Below are 18,165 nucleotides of genomic sequence, written 5' to 3'. Positions count from 1 at the left end.
CCAACAGTTGGTGGCTAGTGAATTCTCCTATTTATTTTTGTTGGAGAGAAGATAAGGAGAAAGAGGGCAAAGGTTGGAGTAGAAATAAAGGTTTCTTTTAATCTTGAATTGGGTTAAAAAAACTTACTTCCCATTCTGAGTGTGGTGGAAGACTGCCTTTCTACGGGAGAATCTAGGCAGCTTTAGCCCCGTGGTTACCTATTCAGATGCCTGCACCTTGAGTGGGGGTGGACAGCAATGGCTAATGCAAAAGTGCATTCCTGTTGAAGCTGAGTTGCTAAAGAAATTGGAATTGATCAAAGAATTTAGAAAACCAATTTTTTAAATGTGTAATCTCAAATAAATGGCCATTTTGGTAAATATTCTAGGTGTGCTTGTGAAAAGTCTATCTTCTATAGTTATTTTAAATATAGAGCTCTACATACGTCCATGGAGCTTCCCAGGTGCCTCAATGGTAAAGAACCCATCTGCCAATGCTGGAGATGCAGGAAATGCAGGTTTGATCCCTGGGTAGCGAAGATCCCCTGGAGGAGGGCATAGCAAATCACTCCAGTATTCTTGCCTGGAGAATTACATGGACAGAGGAGCCTGGCAGGCTATGGTCCATGGGGCCGCAGAGAGTCGGACACAACTTAGTGACTAAGCAACATGTGTCCATAAAGTCAAATTGCTGATCATGACATTTGAACTGTATATATCTTTACTGAATTTTTGTTTATTCTATCAGTTACTGAGAGATGTGTGTTTCAATTTCCTGTAAGATGAAACTTTGTCTGTTTTACCACTTAGGTCTAAGAGATTTTGTTCCTGTATATTTTAAGCCTATATCATTAGTGGCATAGAACTTTAGTACTGTTATATCTTTCTGAATCTTTTCATCATTTGAAATCTATCTCGAGTTATACTTTAAAAGTCTCCCCCCGCCCTCAGCTTTATTGAGGTATAATTGACAAGTTAGACCTTAAAGTCCATTTTTATGACAATAGATTCCGCCTTCCTGTGGGTTGGAGGAAGGTGTCTTGGCATCTTTTTACTTGTCGCCTCTTTTTCAAGTTGTCTTATCTTCTTATGCTTGATTATTTTTGTGAGTGTGCTGGACACTCATGAAAAAATACTTTGAGGGTGAGGAAGATGTTCTCTTCAAAAAGAAATCTCCTTTTCTTCTGTCAGGTGTCTGGAGATGCTCAAGTTTCTGAGATCATGGTGATTCCAAGCTGAGTTGAAACTTCCTAAGAGCTACCCCTTGGATCCCAACCCAAAGCCAGAGGGCTTCTAAGGGCCTTTTGCTCTTGCTAAACCCTTCAATCCCAGCCACCCTAGTCCTGTGATGTTGAAAAGGGAGCTGCTCAACCCCACAAATGCTCCTTCAAGAGCAAGCTGAGCCTCAGGGAGGAAGGTTTCCTAAATGCTGTTTCAACCCCTTGGATGCCATTCTTCCCTACATTCTGGCCCAGCAGTTACTTATTCATTAGTTCCCTGGTATTTTCAAGCATACTTTTGAAATATTTTGTCCACCATTTCTAGCTGTCCTTAGTGGAAGAGTTGATCCATATTTCCCAGTCTTCGTTTATCAGAGCAGAAGTTGTTTTTTATAGAAAAAAAAAAATTCCTTTCTCTAGCATAATTCACCAGCATTTTCTTTAGTATGCAATTTTTGAAATGCTTTCGAAGCTGATCATTATGGAACACTGAAGTTTTTATTTCATAATTTTTGTTTAATAGAACAGGTAGTATAGTTCTGGATCTTGATGTAAGATGTTAAAACAAGGAGGGGTGATTTTGTCAGTCAGAAATACTATGTTACAGAGAACTTTCATTTTTAATTGTACACTTTATTGTAATCTCATTTGTTTTTAGAAAGCTTTTGAGATTCATAGGTACTACAAATGACAGTAGGCTCTTGAAATACCGTGCACTTAGGCTTTTCTCATCTAGGCTTGTGTTAATGAATACAGATTTCAGTGAAAGCACTTAAGTATCTGATGAAAGAACAGGAACTCTGGTGTCCTGACGAAGGAGGGGACAATCTTCCCTAGTGAGTGAGCAGGCTCAGGGGCCTGCAGTGCTGGGTGATTAATGGTGCAGGGGCTGCCCCTGCGAGGACCTAGGAAGAATGGGGCTGCCCGCTGGGCTCGACAGGGACTGTCACCTGGGCAGCCAGCCATCCTCGTGTGAAGTCAGCAAGGCACCACTTCATAAGCAGCTCCTTCCACTGTCACCCTGGGAATTTCTGAGTGAAACGCACATGTAGGACATCTGTTTTCAGTGTTCTTCTTTCTTCAGAGCAGTGAAAATGGTGGTTTTGTTTGAGAAAGGAAAAGAGGAAAAGCCAGATATGAACTCCGTGTTTGAGAAACTGGTCATGTTTCTGTATCTGCTGAATTTGCTCCAGTAATATTTACTCTTTTGTGATTTTTCTTTTCAAAGAAATGTATGAATTAGGCAATTTCAAATCAATGTGTTCCCCTAGCCTAGGGCTTTTGCATGAACTACAGACCCACTTATTTATTTGCTTCCTAGTTTCTTTACTTAAGATACCAGCTACCTCAGACTCAGCCTGTCTCCCACCCAAATCCTAACATTTCCCTAAATCTGACCCTCTGAGAACATTTCTTCCCTCTTTCCAGAAAGTCTAACTACACGACACAAAACCTTCCCCATTAAATAAGGGCCCCCTGATCTAGATGGTGTGCACTGCAGAGGTGGTTTGAACAGGAACGTAAAAATGCTCACACTCTGTGTATAACACTATTTAGCCAGGTCAGAGGGAAATCTGCCCAAAACTTCATTTAATTTTTTTAAATTAATTAATTGGAGGCAAATTACTTTACAATATTGTAGTGGTTTTTGCCATACATTGACATGAGTCAGCCATGGGTGTACATGTGTCCCTCATCCTGAACCCCCGTCCCTCCCCATCCCATCCTTCAGGGTCATCCCAGTGCACCAGCTCTGAGTGCCTGTCTCATGTATTGAACCTGGACTGGCGATCTGTTTCACATATGATATTATACTTGTTTCAATGCTATTCTCTCAAATCATCCCAGCCTCACCTTCTCCCAGAGTCCAAAAGTCTCTTCTTTACATCTGTGTCTCTTTTGCTGTCTTGCATATAGAGTCATTGTTACCATCTTTCTAAATTCCATATATATGCGTTAATATACTGTATTGGTGTTTTTCTTTCTGACTTACTTCACTCTGTATAATAGGCTCCAGTTTCATCCACCTCGTTAGAAATGATTCAAATGCATTCTTTTTAATGGCTGAGTAATACTCCATTGTATTTATGTACCACAGCTTTCTTATCCATTCATCTGTGGATGGACATCTAGGTTGCTTCCAAGTCCTGGCATTGTAAACAGTGCTGCAATAAACACTGGGGTACACGTGTCTCTTTCAATTCTGGTTTCCTCGGTGTGTATGCCCAGCAGTGGGATTGGTGGGTCGTATGGCAGTTCTATTTCCAGTTTTTTTTTAAGGAATCTCCACACTGTTCTCCATAGTGGCTGTACTAGTTTGCATTCCCACCAACAGTGTAAGAGGGTTCCTTTCTCTCCACACCCTCTCCAGCATTTATTGTTTGGAGATTTTTTGATAGCAGCCATTCTGACTGATGTGAGACAGTACCTCATTGTGGTTTTGATTTGCATTTCTCTGATAATGAGTGATGTTGAGCATTTTTTCATGTGTTTGTTAGCCATCTGTATGTCTTCTTTGGAGAAATGTCTGTTTAGTTCTGTGGCCCATTTTTTTATTGGGTTGTTTATTTTTCTGGAATTGAGCTGCAGGAGTTGCTTGTATATTTTTGAGCTTAATTCTTTGTCAGTTGCTTCATTTGCTATTATTTTCTCCCATTCTGAAGGCTGTCTTTTCACCTTGCTTATAGTTTCCTTTATTGTGCAAAAGCTTTTAAGTTTAATTAGGTCCGATTTGTTTTTCTTTTATTTCCAGTATTCTGGGAGGTGGATCATAGAGAATCCTGCTAATGATTTATGTCAGAGTGTTTTGCCTGTTTTCCTCTAGTTTTATAGTTGCTGGTCTTACATTTAAATTTTAATCCATTTTGAGTTTATTTTTGTGTATGGTGTTAGAAAGTGTTCTAGTTTCATTCTTTTACAAGTGGTTAACCAGTTTTCCCAGCACCACTTGCCAAAGAGATTGTCTTTTCTCCATTGTATATTCTTGCCTCCTTTGTCAAAGATAAGGTGTCCACACGTATGTGGATTTATCTCTGGGCTTTTATTTTGTTCCATTGATCTATGTTTCTGTCTTTGTGGCAACAGAACTTCACTTTTTTAAAAACACACATTGTTAATGTGCAAAAGTCATTCATCTGATATCTTAATAGAATATATTTAAAAACGAGGGCACCCTTTTTCTCATTCCTCTCTGCCCTTTATAATATTTGCCCCTGGAACATTCTCTGGGGCTCAGCTGTGCCACTCCACCAGCCATCTTCATGATGACTTGTGACTAAAGAACACATCCTTGTCAGAGCATTCTTTCTTGGCTGCACCATGCAGCTTGCAGGATCTTAGTGCCCCTACCCTGCCCCCCAACCAGGGATTGAACCCGGGCTCTGGCAGTGGAAGCACAGAATCCTAACCACTAGACCACTAGGGAACTCTCCCCTTGTCAGGTCATTCTTGATCAGAGTGACACAAACAGCTCCTTTGACTACAGTCGTCTTTCCAGGTAAATGGAGACTAAAGAGACAGCTGACTAAATGCGATACATGCGTCTAGATCAGGCCAATGAAGGGCATTTATGGGACAACTGCCAAACTTTAGATAAGGTCTGAGGATTAGACTACAATATTGTATCACTGTTAATTTCCTGCTGTTGATCATTATATATGATTATACAATGTGATTATGTATGTTTGTTTTAGGAAACTGCAGAGGCTGCAGTTTTCTTTCAGATATTTCCAGGAAAAAGCATATGTGTGAGTTACATGTGCATGTGTGGGTATAAGTATGAACACATGTGGAAGGAGTGAGGATGGATGATAAGGTTAAGTAGGAGAGCATGGATGTTTAGGCAATCTTGAAAGGCAGAGAAGAATTTGTTCTACCATGTTTCCCACCTTTTTCCAAGTCTTAAATAGGAAGTTAAAAAAAAATGATCCAGACAGAGCTAACCAGGAGGAGACAAAGATGGACAGGAAAACCTCTGAACATGGAGTCCTGGGTGGCTAAGTCTAGTTAGTTCTAAAGTCCCAACTGTTGGGTTTCTATGGAGCCTCTATTCTCTTCTTTTAAGCAAGATGTCCCCCAAATCTCATCCCTTGGCTGAACAAACAATATGCCTTTCTCACCAGGCTGAATTCTCTTGGTTACCTGAAATCCCAGGTCAATGTCTTTTCCCTAAATTCCTCCCGCCCCAGAGCTTATGTAGAAGGCTGCATTCCTCTGTGCTAATTTACTGGGAGCCACTTTTTATCTACCGGAAGACCCAAACACTGGCGCGGGCAAATGGGGTATCCTGGGAAGCTCCACCATCCGCATTCTCCAGTGGAGAACATCTGCTCCTATGTGGGAGGTGGGCGAGTGGCAAGTGGAGGGAAGAAGTGGGCGAAGCCCTTCTGCTCCATACAGGCACGGCCTATGGTCTCCATTCATTGCTCTCTCTGGTTGAGAATATGGCATGTGACACAAAATGTGCCAGCAGGCAGAACTAGAACTCCTGGTTTAGGGGCTGTCACTGTGTTCTGTTTGGGCAGACAAGAAATATTTATTAGGCATGCATTGCAATAATACGGCTAGTTCTGCTTACATTTGGGTGATACTTTATAAATCAGGTTCCCATGAAAATCACTGGCTCCTCTTACAAATGATGATGCTGAGGCAGGGAACTTACTGGGTTCCTTAAATCCCACTGAACTGCTTAGAGGTCAGGGTCTTGATTTTTCAGCCCAGGTTCCTTCTGCTCACCCATCCTGCATAGACCTTGTTTGAGACTCTACAAAGGGGATCCTCTACCTGCCTGAGGATTCCACAGTCTGGGAGAAGATTATATTCACTCTTGATGGACGGAGGGCAAAGCCATGTTGATTTAATCATGGTTCTGGGTTTTACAAGTCAAGTGAATCTATAAGTTCTTCCTTTCCTCTAGCCTTCTGTTGGGCTTCCTGATAAAAAAATGCAAGAAAAGAGTGACTTTTCAAGAGGGGCAGTATATACTTAAAGAGACCACAGCTGCCAAAGGATGTTTTGCTGACTCCCAGCTGCCAGTGAATTGCCCTGAAATTCAGTGAAGAGGGCAGGCTCCTGTCTCCCACAGCAGAACTCTTGTTTGCTGCAACTTGCAGCCAAGGATGGGATGCTGAGTCTCTCAGGCCAAAGCAGGGATGTGCTGTGGATGCAGGTCAATCTTACTACTTTAATTTGCTAAGGTTTGGGAAAATTTCTGGCCTCTTGCTTGCCTTCTGTTGATCAGATGAGATGATACATGAAGAGCCCTGGGTACCCAGTGAGTGTAATAAGTGATAACTGCTGTAGTAATTACAGCAATAATGATATTAACACTTCCTGTAATAATAAAGTAATAGTATTAGAGCAGTCAGTGGCATGGGGTCAGGGGTATAGTAGGTGTGGTCCACCCAGTAGGAAAGAGTTTTATTAGTGATGCAAGATAATAAAAAGCATGAGAACTCTGTACTCTCCTCAGTTTTGCTGTGAACTTAAAACTACTCTAAAAAATAAGGTCAATTAAAACATCTTTAAAAAATAAAGGAAAGAGAAAGCAGACTCATGATTAATGGCTGGGCTGTGATTTTTCAGTTCTCTGAAGATGACGATGCACTCCCTTCTTTCCTGCACTGGAGTGGACCTGCTTACCCTACCCTTGGTATGCCACTAACAATACTGTTGTTTTTTAAATTGTTCTATGGGCTGTGCAAATATTCAGACGAGCTGCATGCTAATGAGGAAGTAATGTTGGTTGGTACAATGATAATCAATCATTCCGGTGTTTCTCCATGCACAGTTGGGTGTTAAACGCTGGTGACACTGACCCCCAGGTACTGCTGGGACCAAAGGCCACAGGTCTGGGGCTCTTCGTGGCTCTCTCCACTGAGCTAAGCAGCCGCATCATCTCCACCCAGTGGGGCTGCAACTGAGTGACTTTACTGTGAGGAGCTCTTCTGGAGGGTACCCACCACACCCCGGCACCTAGGGGAGATCTTCCCTGATACACAGACAGGTGCAAGTCTTGACCTTACGTCACCAACATGATGGTTTCCTTTCCTTGGCCTAATGAAAGGTTCTTTTCCCTCTGAGCAGGAAAATGCCCAGCTAATCAGAAAAGTGGAAGTAGACAAGGTGACCACGCTCTCCAGGGACCAGGTGGAGGCCATCAAGCAGCTGTGGCAGGATCCTGGAATCCAGGAGTGCTACGATCGCAGGCGGGAGTACCAACTGTCAGACTCTGCCAAATAGTGAGTACAGAGCCCCGGGCTGTGGCCACACTTCACAGGAGCTTCTTACCAGGGAGAAATGAGCTACCTGCTAAAATGCACTCAGCTGCAGCACGGCCTCCCTCTGCTCCTCTGCATTTTGATGCCTCGCTTCCCACCTCCTAAATTCAGTCCCCCTAAGGAGCCCCCTAGATAGCCCTCCTTGCCCATACCTACCTTTCCTCATCTAGTTTTAAGCCTCTGTCCTTTCCACTGAGAGGCTAAGTCAATTGTGGGCTTTCCTTGGTGGGACTGATCTCATTTGGGGTGCTGAAGTTATATGATTTAAACCAGGACTACAACTGCTTCTGGTTTCTCCTTTCCCCTCTCCATATCCCTCTGCCTCCTGGTTTCCTGACTGGCAACAGCAGGTCCAATTGCCCTAAAATCAAGAGTTTAGACCCAGCAGTGCAGTACACCCATCTGTGGCTGACCTGGTGCTGCCCTCAAGTGGACAAAATGAGTCATGGACGGCAGCTCAGTTTGGGAGCTCTTTGTTCATTAACTCCTTGTGAATGAGTAATCAGTAATCTATTAGGGTAAAAAGAAGTAGATAGTTCTGCATGCAGATGATCCCAGAGAGACCACAGAATTTGATTTTAAGAATTCCCCAAGACAGTGCCTCTGCCCAGATCACTGGGCAAACAGTTGGATCATGGTCCTTTGAAGGGGTGAGGATTCCTGCTTCTACAGCTCAGCTCCTTCCCTCTTGCTCTGGGTCACTTCCACCCTCTGAGGGCCTTGGAACTCTTTCCCCAGACCCATCCCCTTCCCTTTATGTGGTGCTATCACCCTCCAAAGTGGTGTGGGTAATTCACCTATCCTGACAAGCCAGAAGGCAGGAAAGGAAGCCAGAATCTTACCTCCTTAATTTCACTGGCCTTCCTCTGGTGTTTGTTCCAGGCTGAGTGCTGAATGACATGAATCCAGGTTAGTACAACACAGCAGCAAAGCAGGAAAAGGAACTAAAAGTAACCCCAGTAAGTCGTTAGATCAGCACATAAGACAGCAGGGCAGAAAGGAGGGCAGTAGCCTTTGACAGCTGGGAGCCAGGGCACCCCTGAGTCCTCCCTGGTCCAGCCTGTGTCACTGGCTTCCGGGAAGGCCCGGGGAATGGCTAGGGCTCTTGATATGGATCAGCTTGGGAAAGACCCACTAGGCCTGCTGTAGAATTCAGTCGGGCCTGACAACTGGGGCAAGTGCATGGAGAAGAGTGTGGAGAGTGACTGGCATGGTGGACAGGGCTGTACAGAGAAAAGGGAACTCTCAAACCTGGCACAGGTGAGACCCCAGACGCTTCCGTGGTCCGGGTCAGTGGTGATCACCTGCTCTGCTGCCACTGTCTGCTTCTTTGGGGAGGTATTTAATGTGTGTCTGCTCTGTGCCAGGCATGGAGGAAAGGGCTGTAGGTACAACTGGTGCTTTCTGCCCTGAAGGAGCACAGGCTCTGGTGGGATGACACAGAGATTCGCTCAGTCATACCCAACTCTTTGCGACCTCACAGACTGTGGCCCAGCAGGCTCCTCTGTCATGGATTTTCCAGGCAAGAATACTGGAATAGGTTGCCATTTCCTTCTCCAGGGGATCTTCCCGACCCAGGGATTGAACCTGGGTCTCCCGAATTGCAGGCAGATTATTTACCATCTGAGCCCCAAGGAAGCCTGACAGGTATAAATTAGAGCACCAGAAGTCCATGGCGATAAGACCTGGGGCTATGGTCACAGAAGGCTGCCCTGGTGGTTCCAGCCCCAGCACACCTAGGTGAGCGCTCCCTGTGTGGTGGGTGCGGGAAAAGGTGGGGCCACCTCCATGTGCAGGGGGCTCCAAGTCATCAGCACTGCCACTGGCCAGGGCCTCAGTTATTTACTCAAAAGTGCCATTTTCAAAGGCCTTAACATTAAAAAAGAAGTGTCTTCTTATTTTACCACAGAAAAAGAGACTTGTCTTAAGCCTGGGTTGTAATATATGGCCCAAAATAATCCAAGACAAGTTTCGGGTTATTTTAGGAGATGTTCACTTTCCCAGTGTAACAAGGAACTTTTTGAGAGGACTTCCCATTGGCCTGATTTATGCTTTTATATTTTCCTTAACTCTGATTTATCAAGCAAAGTAAAGTGTCCAAGCACAGCATCTACCTTCTACAATGTTCTTGGAGGAGGGCCTGTGAGAGGAGAACAGATGAAATGTCAGAGAGCCAGGTGCCGTCTCTTGCCCCCGTGGCCTGGCTGGCTCCCTCCCCAGCAGATTGATGCAGCTGAGAACCAGGAAAGACCAGAGCTGAAAACTTGAGTCTCAGCAGGCTCACCAAAGCCTCTGACCCAAACTCTCCACACAGTTTTAGGAGGGCTGGAGGGTTGCTTCTCAGGAAAGTCACTGATGAATCCATGAATGAGTGGGGGTGGCTGGGAGTTGGGGTGACTTTCTGGGTGGGGCATTTCCCCCTTGTCAGCATTTTGCTCTCTAACATCAGTTACCTGACGGACATTGACCGGATCGCCATGCCATCATTCGTGCCAACACAGCAGGATGTGCTTCGTGTCCGAGTGCCCACCACTGGCATCATTGAGTATCCGTTTGACCTGGAAAACATCATCTTTCGGTAAGTCTGTCTCTTTGACATGGTCCATTAAGGATCTGTCTCTCCAGGCTTGGAAGTCCCCAAATAGATTCTTCAATGTGTTATGGCTAAAAGGGCTTATATCTCTTAGGGCAACAATGGCCTTCGCCATCACAGGGTATAAGAATTGTGGTTGGTCTCAAGTTGTACAATGGATACAAACACACCTTTCTATTCCTTTTAGAGAAGAAGAGATTCCCTACTGATGTCTGGAATGCTTCTCGTGTGTAACACACACACACACACACACAGAGATGTATATTTCTGTAACCCACAGATTGGCAATACTGGGGTCTTTTCCATGAAGTTGAATATTTCTCTTCCCTTCTATTCTCAGCTCCAAGATTTATCATTGCAAATTTCAAAGCACTTTTATATCCGTTGTTCCCTTGTCCCTCCTAACACTTGTTACACATGGTTGTCTGGAGACAGCACGAGTACAGTCCTGCCCTGTCCACCCTGAATCTTGTGCTGCTAGAGTGCTGTCAAGCTGGAGGAGCCCTCTGGTCTAGCCCCCTGATACTTGGCATCTCTGTGAGCACATGCCCATTACTTTATCTAAACCTTTTCAGAATCAGTTTCTGCTTAACCCTTCCAAAACCTCCCTTTAGACAGGCCCAGCACAGCACGCTTGAAGTGTATCCTTTGCTACCTGAGAGAGGTCCCCGGACTCATTTCTGTAAACTGCCCGAGCCCTGGAACATTCGAGCTTGTGACTGATCCTTGGGCTATGACACCCTGAACTTGTCCCAAAGACACAGGTTAAGGCTTTGGGTCTCCACATCAGAGGGCACCTGCAGGTCTTTCTAGGGAAGGGGTAGCATTCAGCTAATACACAAAGAATCTCTGGATTAACTGGAGGGGCCAGGAAACAAGAGGTGGCGAGTAGTCCAAAAGCCTGCCTGCCTTTCTGCCTGGTATCCTGGCACTCTGGGATGGTTTGGGCACCACCCACGTGATGCCTGAACTTCTGCCTGGACTACTGCAGCAGCTCCCTAACCAGTATCCTCAAGCAGGCTCCATCTGAGTGACCTCCGCGTGCATCTTCAGTAACTTCACTTACATTCTGTTGCCTCCTTTGCTGGGAAACATCCAGTGGTTCCTCATTGCCTAAAGCAGCAGTGCTCAAGCATTTTAATCTGAGGATCCCTTTTTATTCCTAACGATTATTGAGGACCTTAAAGAGTGCTGATTTCCATGTGTTTTCCCCCCAGAGAGTCCTATGTTTATTCTATTGAACAGGATGGTGGATGTTGGTGGCCAACGATCGGAAAGACGGAAATGGATTCACTGCTTTGAGAGTGTCACCTCCATTATTTTTTTGGTTGCTCTGAGTGAATATGACCAGGTGCTGGCTGAGTGTGACAATGAGGTATGCTGGGTGGGGAGTCTGGTTAGCTGTGGAAAACAGAAACCTATATCTGCAGTTTGCAAGAAGCCAGCCCACTCTGGCATTAGGCCCTATCCCTTAGGTTAAGTCGCCTCACTCCTGAAGTGTAGCCTGTGGGCTGGCAGTCCTAGCATCACCTGGGTGCTTGTTAGGAATACACACCTTCCGAATCACTCCAGGCCAAATAAAGCAGGATCCTCAAGAAGATCCCAGGTAATCTGAGAATCACTGACCTAGAATCCTGACTCTCACACTTGGATGGACACTGAAATTCCCAGGGGACCTTAAAGAACAACTATGTGTGGCCTGACCTTGGCCATCTAGTCTTCATGAAGGGTGGAGCCACTCAAAAACATGGGTCTCGGCCTTGGCTGCGTAGTGGAAGGGTTTTTTCTTCTTTAAAAACATCTTTAGGACCCTATTGTTGAGATTCTTATTTCCTGGTTTAGAGTTGGGGGCTATCTTCACTAAGCCCCCCAGGGATGTGCATATACAGCCAAAGTTGAACAACATTATTTCTAATAGACTTACCTGAGGACAGGCTTCCCAGCCTCCATGGTGCTCTCAAATTAGGTCCTGAGCTAAGCTGGCTGGGGGAGTGGTACCAGATGCTTGGTGCTGTCTGGGGGCAGCATCTGACCTTCACTTCCTCAGGACTTGCTCAGGGCAGCTGCCACTGATCCCCCCAGTCAGGCATCCGCTGCCCTCTTCAGAGCTGCCATGGCACTGGCTCGTTAAATTCCATTAACTGGATCTGCCAGGAAAGTGAAGAGAACCATCCTGGCCCCTTCTTTGTGAGGTTAGGGCTATTTTCTGTGTGATAATCACCGTCTTTTCCCCTACCTTTTGCACCAGACCTCTTGACCTTTTAGAAATACCTCTTGCCTGTAGGGAATGAAAGAAAATCAATAAAGAATTCTGTCCAGGATTAGGCAATAATTATGAACAAATTCTATCTTGTATTTCTTGAAAGCAGACTTTTCTCTGAGGAGCACAGTTACATTAGCTAATTAGTGTGGATTAGCCCATTTACTAGTGTCATTGTGCAAAGAAGAAGAGAAATCTTGGCTGCCACCCAGCTCTCCCAGTGGAGAGTTTTTTTTATTTATTTTTTTTAAAGCAAAGGCATTGAGTTATCAATATGAAAAATAGCTCCAAACTTATCTTAGGAATTACTTAGAACGTTTCTCAGGGAAGATTAGTCAGGTGAGCCAGGGATGAGTACCTTAGCCTGATGTGCTTAGAAATTACTTTCTCCTCTCTGAAAAATCCTAGGTATCTGGGGGAAAACGAAGTGGTTGCTACTCCAGACTTTTCTGTCCTGGCTGGAGATATGTCTTGAATCCACTCACTATGGTATATAGGATTATTGTAGTTCCTTGGAGCTCATTATTGATAAGATCATAATTAATGCTAAAGAAGCTTTAAAAACAAGTGAAACCTTACCTTCCTGGTGACAGATTCCAGAACTGATCCCCAAAACTGTACTAAGTGGGAGAATGGGCCCAGGCATTGGGAGTCATAGGAACAGAAATTTAGGAAGTGTCCCTCTGTAGCAGGAGGGCTGTGTTTCTTAGTCTAAAGGAAGGAAGGAAGGAAAGGGTTTCTTTCTTCTTAGAAATACTTGGGAGAGGGCAGAATGCTAGATTACTGTCACCAGAGAAGATTTATACATGCCCTATCTACTTTCATTTAATATTTTCTTGCCAGTGTCTAATGTTCAGAAGTTATTACTGTCTGTCTACATAGCTTCCACTGGATTGTGCTATTGTACAGTCCTGGGAAAGCATTTACATCCTTGTGAACAGTATGCTCCCCATAAAACGGGGACCCGTTCCCTTGGAGAGCGTTGGCTGTGTTACCCACCTGTCAAACATGGTGCAGGGCAGGTGCTCAGCAGTTAGTTCTCCTCTCCACCAGCGTCCCTGAGGGCGGTGGCTCTGCCAGAAGAGCCCTCCTTCCTCATTGTCATTGGACTCCTGATGCCCAGTCTGGAAGCCAACACCCAGTGAAAGGGCATCTCCGGTCTGTAGTTCTGAAGGATCCCCCCACTTGGTAATCCCAGTAGTTATACACAGAAAACTTGTGTCAACTCTGGGTTGCAACCTTCCTTTTCCAAGTTACACAAGAGCCTTTCTTATATCCTTATGTGTTTGTGGGCCAGAGAAGAATTTGCACAAGAGGAATTCCAGAAGAGGGTGATTAATGGGAGGGTGAGGATGAGGGACATAGAAGCAGGGACCACCTGCCACACCCTCCCCAGCCTGAGCAAGGCCAGCGACCTGGAGAGGACAGCTGGGTAAGAGGACAGATGGATGGAAGCAGTGATTCGGCATGCTGTTCCCAAATTATTGTTTTCTTCCTAGTTTATCCTAAATCTCTTGTTTTTCATTTAGAACCGCATGGAAGAGAGTAAAGCCTTATTTAAAACTATCATCACCTACCCCTGGTTTCTGAATTCATCAGTGATTCTGTTCTTAAACAAGAAGGATCTTTTGGAAGAGAAAATCATGTACTCTCATCTAATTAGCTATTTTCCAGAATACACTGGTAAGTAAGTGTCCATCCTGTGGCCCTGACCTCCCTGACATCAGTTCAGAGTTCTCAGCATAGCTTATCTGGGCCTCCTTGATCTGCCTCTAATGGACTTTCTTACCATCCCTCACTCCTGAAAAATCAGCTCCAGTCAAATCAGCGTGTTTTCCCCTCAGCACCTCTGCACACGCCTCTCCTACTGCCTGGGATGTACTGCCAACTCCCTTGCCAATTCTGCTTTGTTCTCTGAGACCCAAATCGGGCACCTCCTCCTTTGGGAAGGCCTTCTGATCCTCACCCCACCTCCTTCCACAGCAGGTGCACCTCCTCAGGCTCCCCTGGGGGCCTGGGCTTGCCTTGCTCTCTCCACCTTCAGCTGTCTTGTCCCAGCAGACCCTGAGGGCAGAGACTGCCTGACTCATCTCTGCACTTCTAGTGCCGAAATGTGGCAGCCCCTTCACCAGACAGGGTGGACACGGAAGTTATCTTTATGACTTCTCCAAGGTAGAGAGAGGGTTTGGACCCTGTCACTAATTAACTCTGGTGCAGAAACATTACTAAGTGTGATACTGATATTTAGACAAATGGTGTTTAAACGCTCTCCTTTTTGCTTTTATTAACCACATTGATAATGTAGCATACAGCTTTCAAGCTTCACAATCAGACTTGGGACCTTAGCTGTGTTAGGCCCCATATTCTCTCTTTTCCCTCCTCTACTTAAGAACTGCCTCTTCAGGGACTTCGTGGTGCTCCATTGGCTAAGACTCTGTGCTCACAGTGGAGAGGGAACTAGATCCCGCATGCTGTAACTAAGATCTGGTGCAGCCAAAGAAATCAGTATATTTTTAAAGAGTAATTACCTCTTCAAAAATGGTCCAAATCAGAAAATTAAATTAGGTCACTATTTTTCAACAGATCTCCTTCAAGTATGATTTTTAGATACCAATGGACACTTAAAATACCCTTCTGCAAGTTCATAATAAAATAATGCCCCAAGTAAAAAAGTCTCTAGAAATAAGATGGCTCAAAGAAGGATTCCCAATAAAAACAAGAGTACACTGAATATGACTTTTGAGAGGGCCTGATGGTGAACTGGTATCTTTCTTTTTGATTCTGACTGTCTTCATGACAGGACCAAAGCAAGACGTCAAAGCTGCCAGAGATTTCATCCTGAAGCTTTACCAAGATCAGAATCCTGACAAAGAGAAAGTCATCTATTCCCACTTCACGTGTGCTACAGACACAGAGAATATCCGCTTTGTGTTTGCTGCTGTGAAAGACACAATTCTACAACTAAACCTGAGGGAATTCAACCTGGTTTAAAAGCTGCTGTGCACCCCTCACCTGGGCCAGAAAACCAGATTTGTTTTATTTGCAAGTGCTCTAACATCACCCAGCTCAGCCCACTTGGTGGCGCCAATGCAGCCACGGGGACAACGATGGGTGATGGAGCTTGTAAGATGTTTGAATTCAGCAAAACTTTTTCAAAGTCTTGCTTTTACATTTCTTTTCTTAACTTTAAGCTGTAAGATTTTTGTATAATTTTTGAATTTGGTATTCTACAAAAGTCTAAAAAGCCACTGTGATTTATGGTTTGTTTGTTTTTTTTTTAATTGAAGTGTGTGTGTTAATAGCCATTAGAAAAATCACATAACAGAGGAGCCTGTCAATTTATGGATCCTGCTTTGAGACCTCTAGTATTAGATGGGTAACCTTTTTTTAAAATTAAATATTGTCATTGTTTTCCTCTCTTTATGCTGAAGTATTCAACATGCAACCAAAGATTTTTTTTTTTGAAGTTTGGTCTTCTTCATGTTAACGTCCTAAGTCAAATTAATGATTGTATCAGTACCTCTAATTTAGTTTTGCCACAATTTAATTACTATGGGCTCTAGATAGTATTAAGTTGTATTGGTGAAAAATGTGTGGTGAAAACTTACAAATATATATATATTCCAATGTAGGTGACCAGGCCTTATAAACTTATGAAACAGCTAAAAGCCCAAATTGTGTAACAAATGTACTGTAACCTCTGCCAGAGTTCTGATGGCTACCACAGATTTGCTGTTTGAACCACATATGTTGTGCCTTTCTGAGGAGGCTAAGAATATACCATTATGCCATTAGCACTGGATTATGTTTCTTTGAGCTCATGGTTGATTGATAGTTCTGCTCCTAAAGAGAAAAATGCTGTGACTTTAATAACTCAGAAACTTCCTAAATGTCCCTATAGAGAAGGAAAAATAATTTTCCTTCCACCTTTCTAGGTTCTTGGCTGAGACCGCACCCCTCTAATAATAAAATAATATAAGTCTAACACCATGTATCCTCCTGTATACATGGGAGATATCCTGGAAAACTGAGTTTAACTCTCCTAAAATGACTCAAGCCATCACCTTAAATACTTTCTTCAGCTGAAGATGCAAGAAAGATGGAAGAGAAGGGAAGGTCACTTATGGGAGATTAACAGGTAAAGCACAATAAAAAAGGGTAAAGTCGTTTAGCTGAATTAAGAGGGACACCTTCTACATTGATAGTTTGTTATTTAGAATCACCCTGTTAGGAACAGAGAAGGAGACACATTTAAAATGGAGAGTTCCTTAAAATAAATGTATATTTCCCTTACAAAAGGGTAACTTCTACTAGATTTTCAGAGCTTTTCCTGTGTCTCTTGTTTCTTAAAAACAATCACCAAAAGCACATGAAAAGATGCTCAACATCATTAGTAGAGAAATGAAAATCAGAACTACAATGAGGTACCTCTTCACACCGGTCAGAAGGCCCATCATTGAAAAATCTACAAACAGTAAATGCTGGAGAGGGTGTGGAGAAAAGGGAACTCTCAAACACTGTTGGTGGGAATGTAAATTAGTGCAGCTAGTATGGAGAACAGAACAGAGGTTCCTCAGAAAATTAAAAATAGAACTACCATTAAGATCCAGCAATCCTACTCCTGAGCATATATCCAGAGAAAACCAAAATTTGAAGATAATATGCTCCCCAATGTTCACAGCAACACCATTCACAATAGTCAAGACACAGAAACGGCCTAAATGTCCATCAACAGATGAATGGATGAAGAAGATGTGATACCTACACACCACGGAGTATCACTCGGCCGCAGAAATGAACAAACTAGCGCCACCTGCAGCAACATAGATCGACCTAGAGATGATCATACTGAGTGAAGTCAGAGAAGGACAAAATATATGTTATCACTTATATGTGGAATCTAAATAAATGGTAAAAATGAACTTATTTACAAAACAGAAATAGAGTCATAGATTTCTAGATGTTGGAGCTGAAGCATCGTCCAAGTTTAAGTGCCTCTGATGTCATCAGATGTTCAGGTAAACTTCCTGAGTGGCCCACAGAGCACCAGGCACAAAGGTTATCTAAACATGAGCACTTTGGGCTGTTTATAGCAATCCACTTAACATTCAGTTTGCAGGACTTTGGGAAATACTTTTGTATTTGTAGAAAACAAACTTATGGTTATCAACGAGCGGGGGATGAATTGAGAGATTGGGATTGACACATATACACTATATATAAAATAGATAGCTAATAAGAACCTACCATATAGCACAGGGAACTCTACTCAGTACTCTGTAATGACCTATATGGGAAAAGAACCTAAAATAAATAAATAAATAAAATTTAAAAATCAGCTCTAAGTAATTCTTACACTAAAGAAGTATATATTTGGGTCACATATTCTGTTCCCCTTCAGTCCTGTCTTCTAAAAGTTCAGTGAAGTTTTATAGTCCAGAAGCTAAGTTGATAGACTATTAAATTTCTTTGAACCAACCTCTTAGTCTTGAGAGTAGGTCAGTTCAGTTGAACAGCTGTCTCATTTCAGGAGCTAGTGTTGAGGTGGGATCCCGAAGTTAGCCTTACGTGGTGTAAGCAATTAGGTACTTACTAACAAGCATGTCTATGGAAACAAAAGAAAAACAAAAGTTAGTGGTTGGGGCAAATTATAAACTCAGTCTGAGTCCTGAAGGCTGCCAATCAGATCTCTAGATGTTGGAGCTGAAGCATCTTCCAAGTTTGAATGCCTCTGATGTCATCACATATTCAGGTAAACTTCCTGAGTGGCCCACTGAGCACCAGGCACAAAGATGATCTAAACATGAGCCCTTTGGGCTGTTTCTCTGAAGTTTG

General features: G+C 43.7%; 1 protein-coding gene across 1 annotated transcript in view; it reads left to right on the top strand.

The window, feature by feature from the left end:
* Positions 1–17,519, top strand: part of GNA14 (G protein subunit alpha 14) — a 198,693-nt gene extending 181,174 nt beyond the window's left edge. Inside the window, exons 3-7 of the mRNA XM_068974179.1 lie at positions 7,284–7,438; positions 9,927–10,055; positions 11,316–11,445; positions 13,860–14,013; positions 15,131–17,519. Of these exons, the coding sequence (XP_068830280.1) occupies positions 7,284–7,438; positions 9,927–10,055; positions 11,316–11,445; positions 13,860–14,013; positions 15,131–15,321 (759 nt within the window). The 3' untranslated portion in view covers positions 15,322–17,519. The remainder of the gene's footprint in view (positions 1–7,283; positions 7,439–9,926; positions 10,056–11,315; positions 11,446–13,859; positions 14,014–15,130) is intronic.
* The last annotated feature ends 646 nt before the right edge of the window (positions 17,520–18,165 follow it).

This window comes from Capricornis sumatraensis, chromosome 6, assembly GCF_032405125.1.
Source record: "Capricornis sumatraensis isolate serow.1 chromosome 6, serow.2, whole genome shotgun sequence".
Taxonomy (NCBI): domain Eukaryota; kingdom Metazoa; phylum Chordata; class Mammalia; order Artiodactyla; family Bovidae; genus Capricornis; species Capricornis sumatraensis.
Note: the sequence above shows the minus strand (reverse complement) of the source record. Positions and strands in the feature narration are given on the sequence as shown.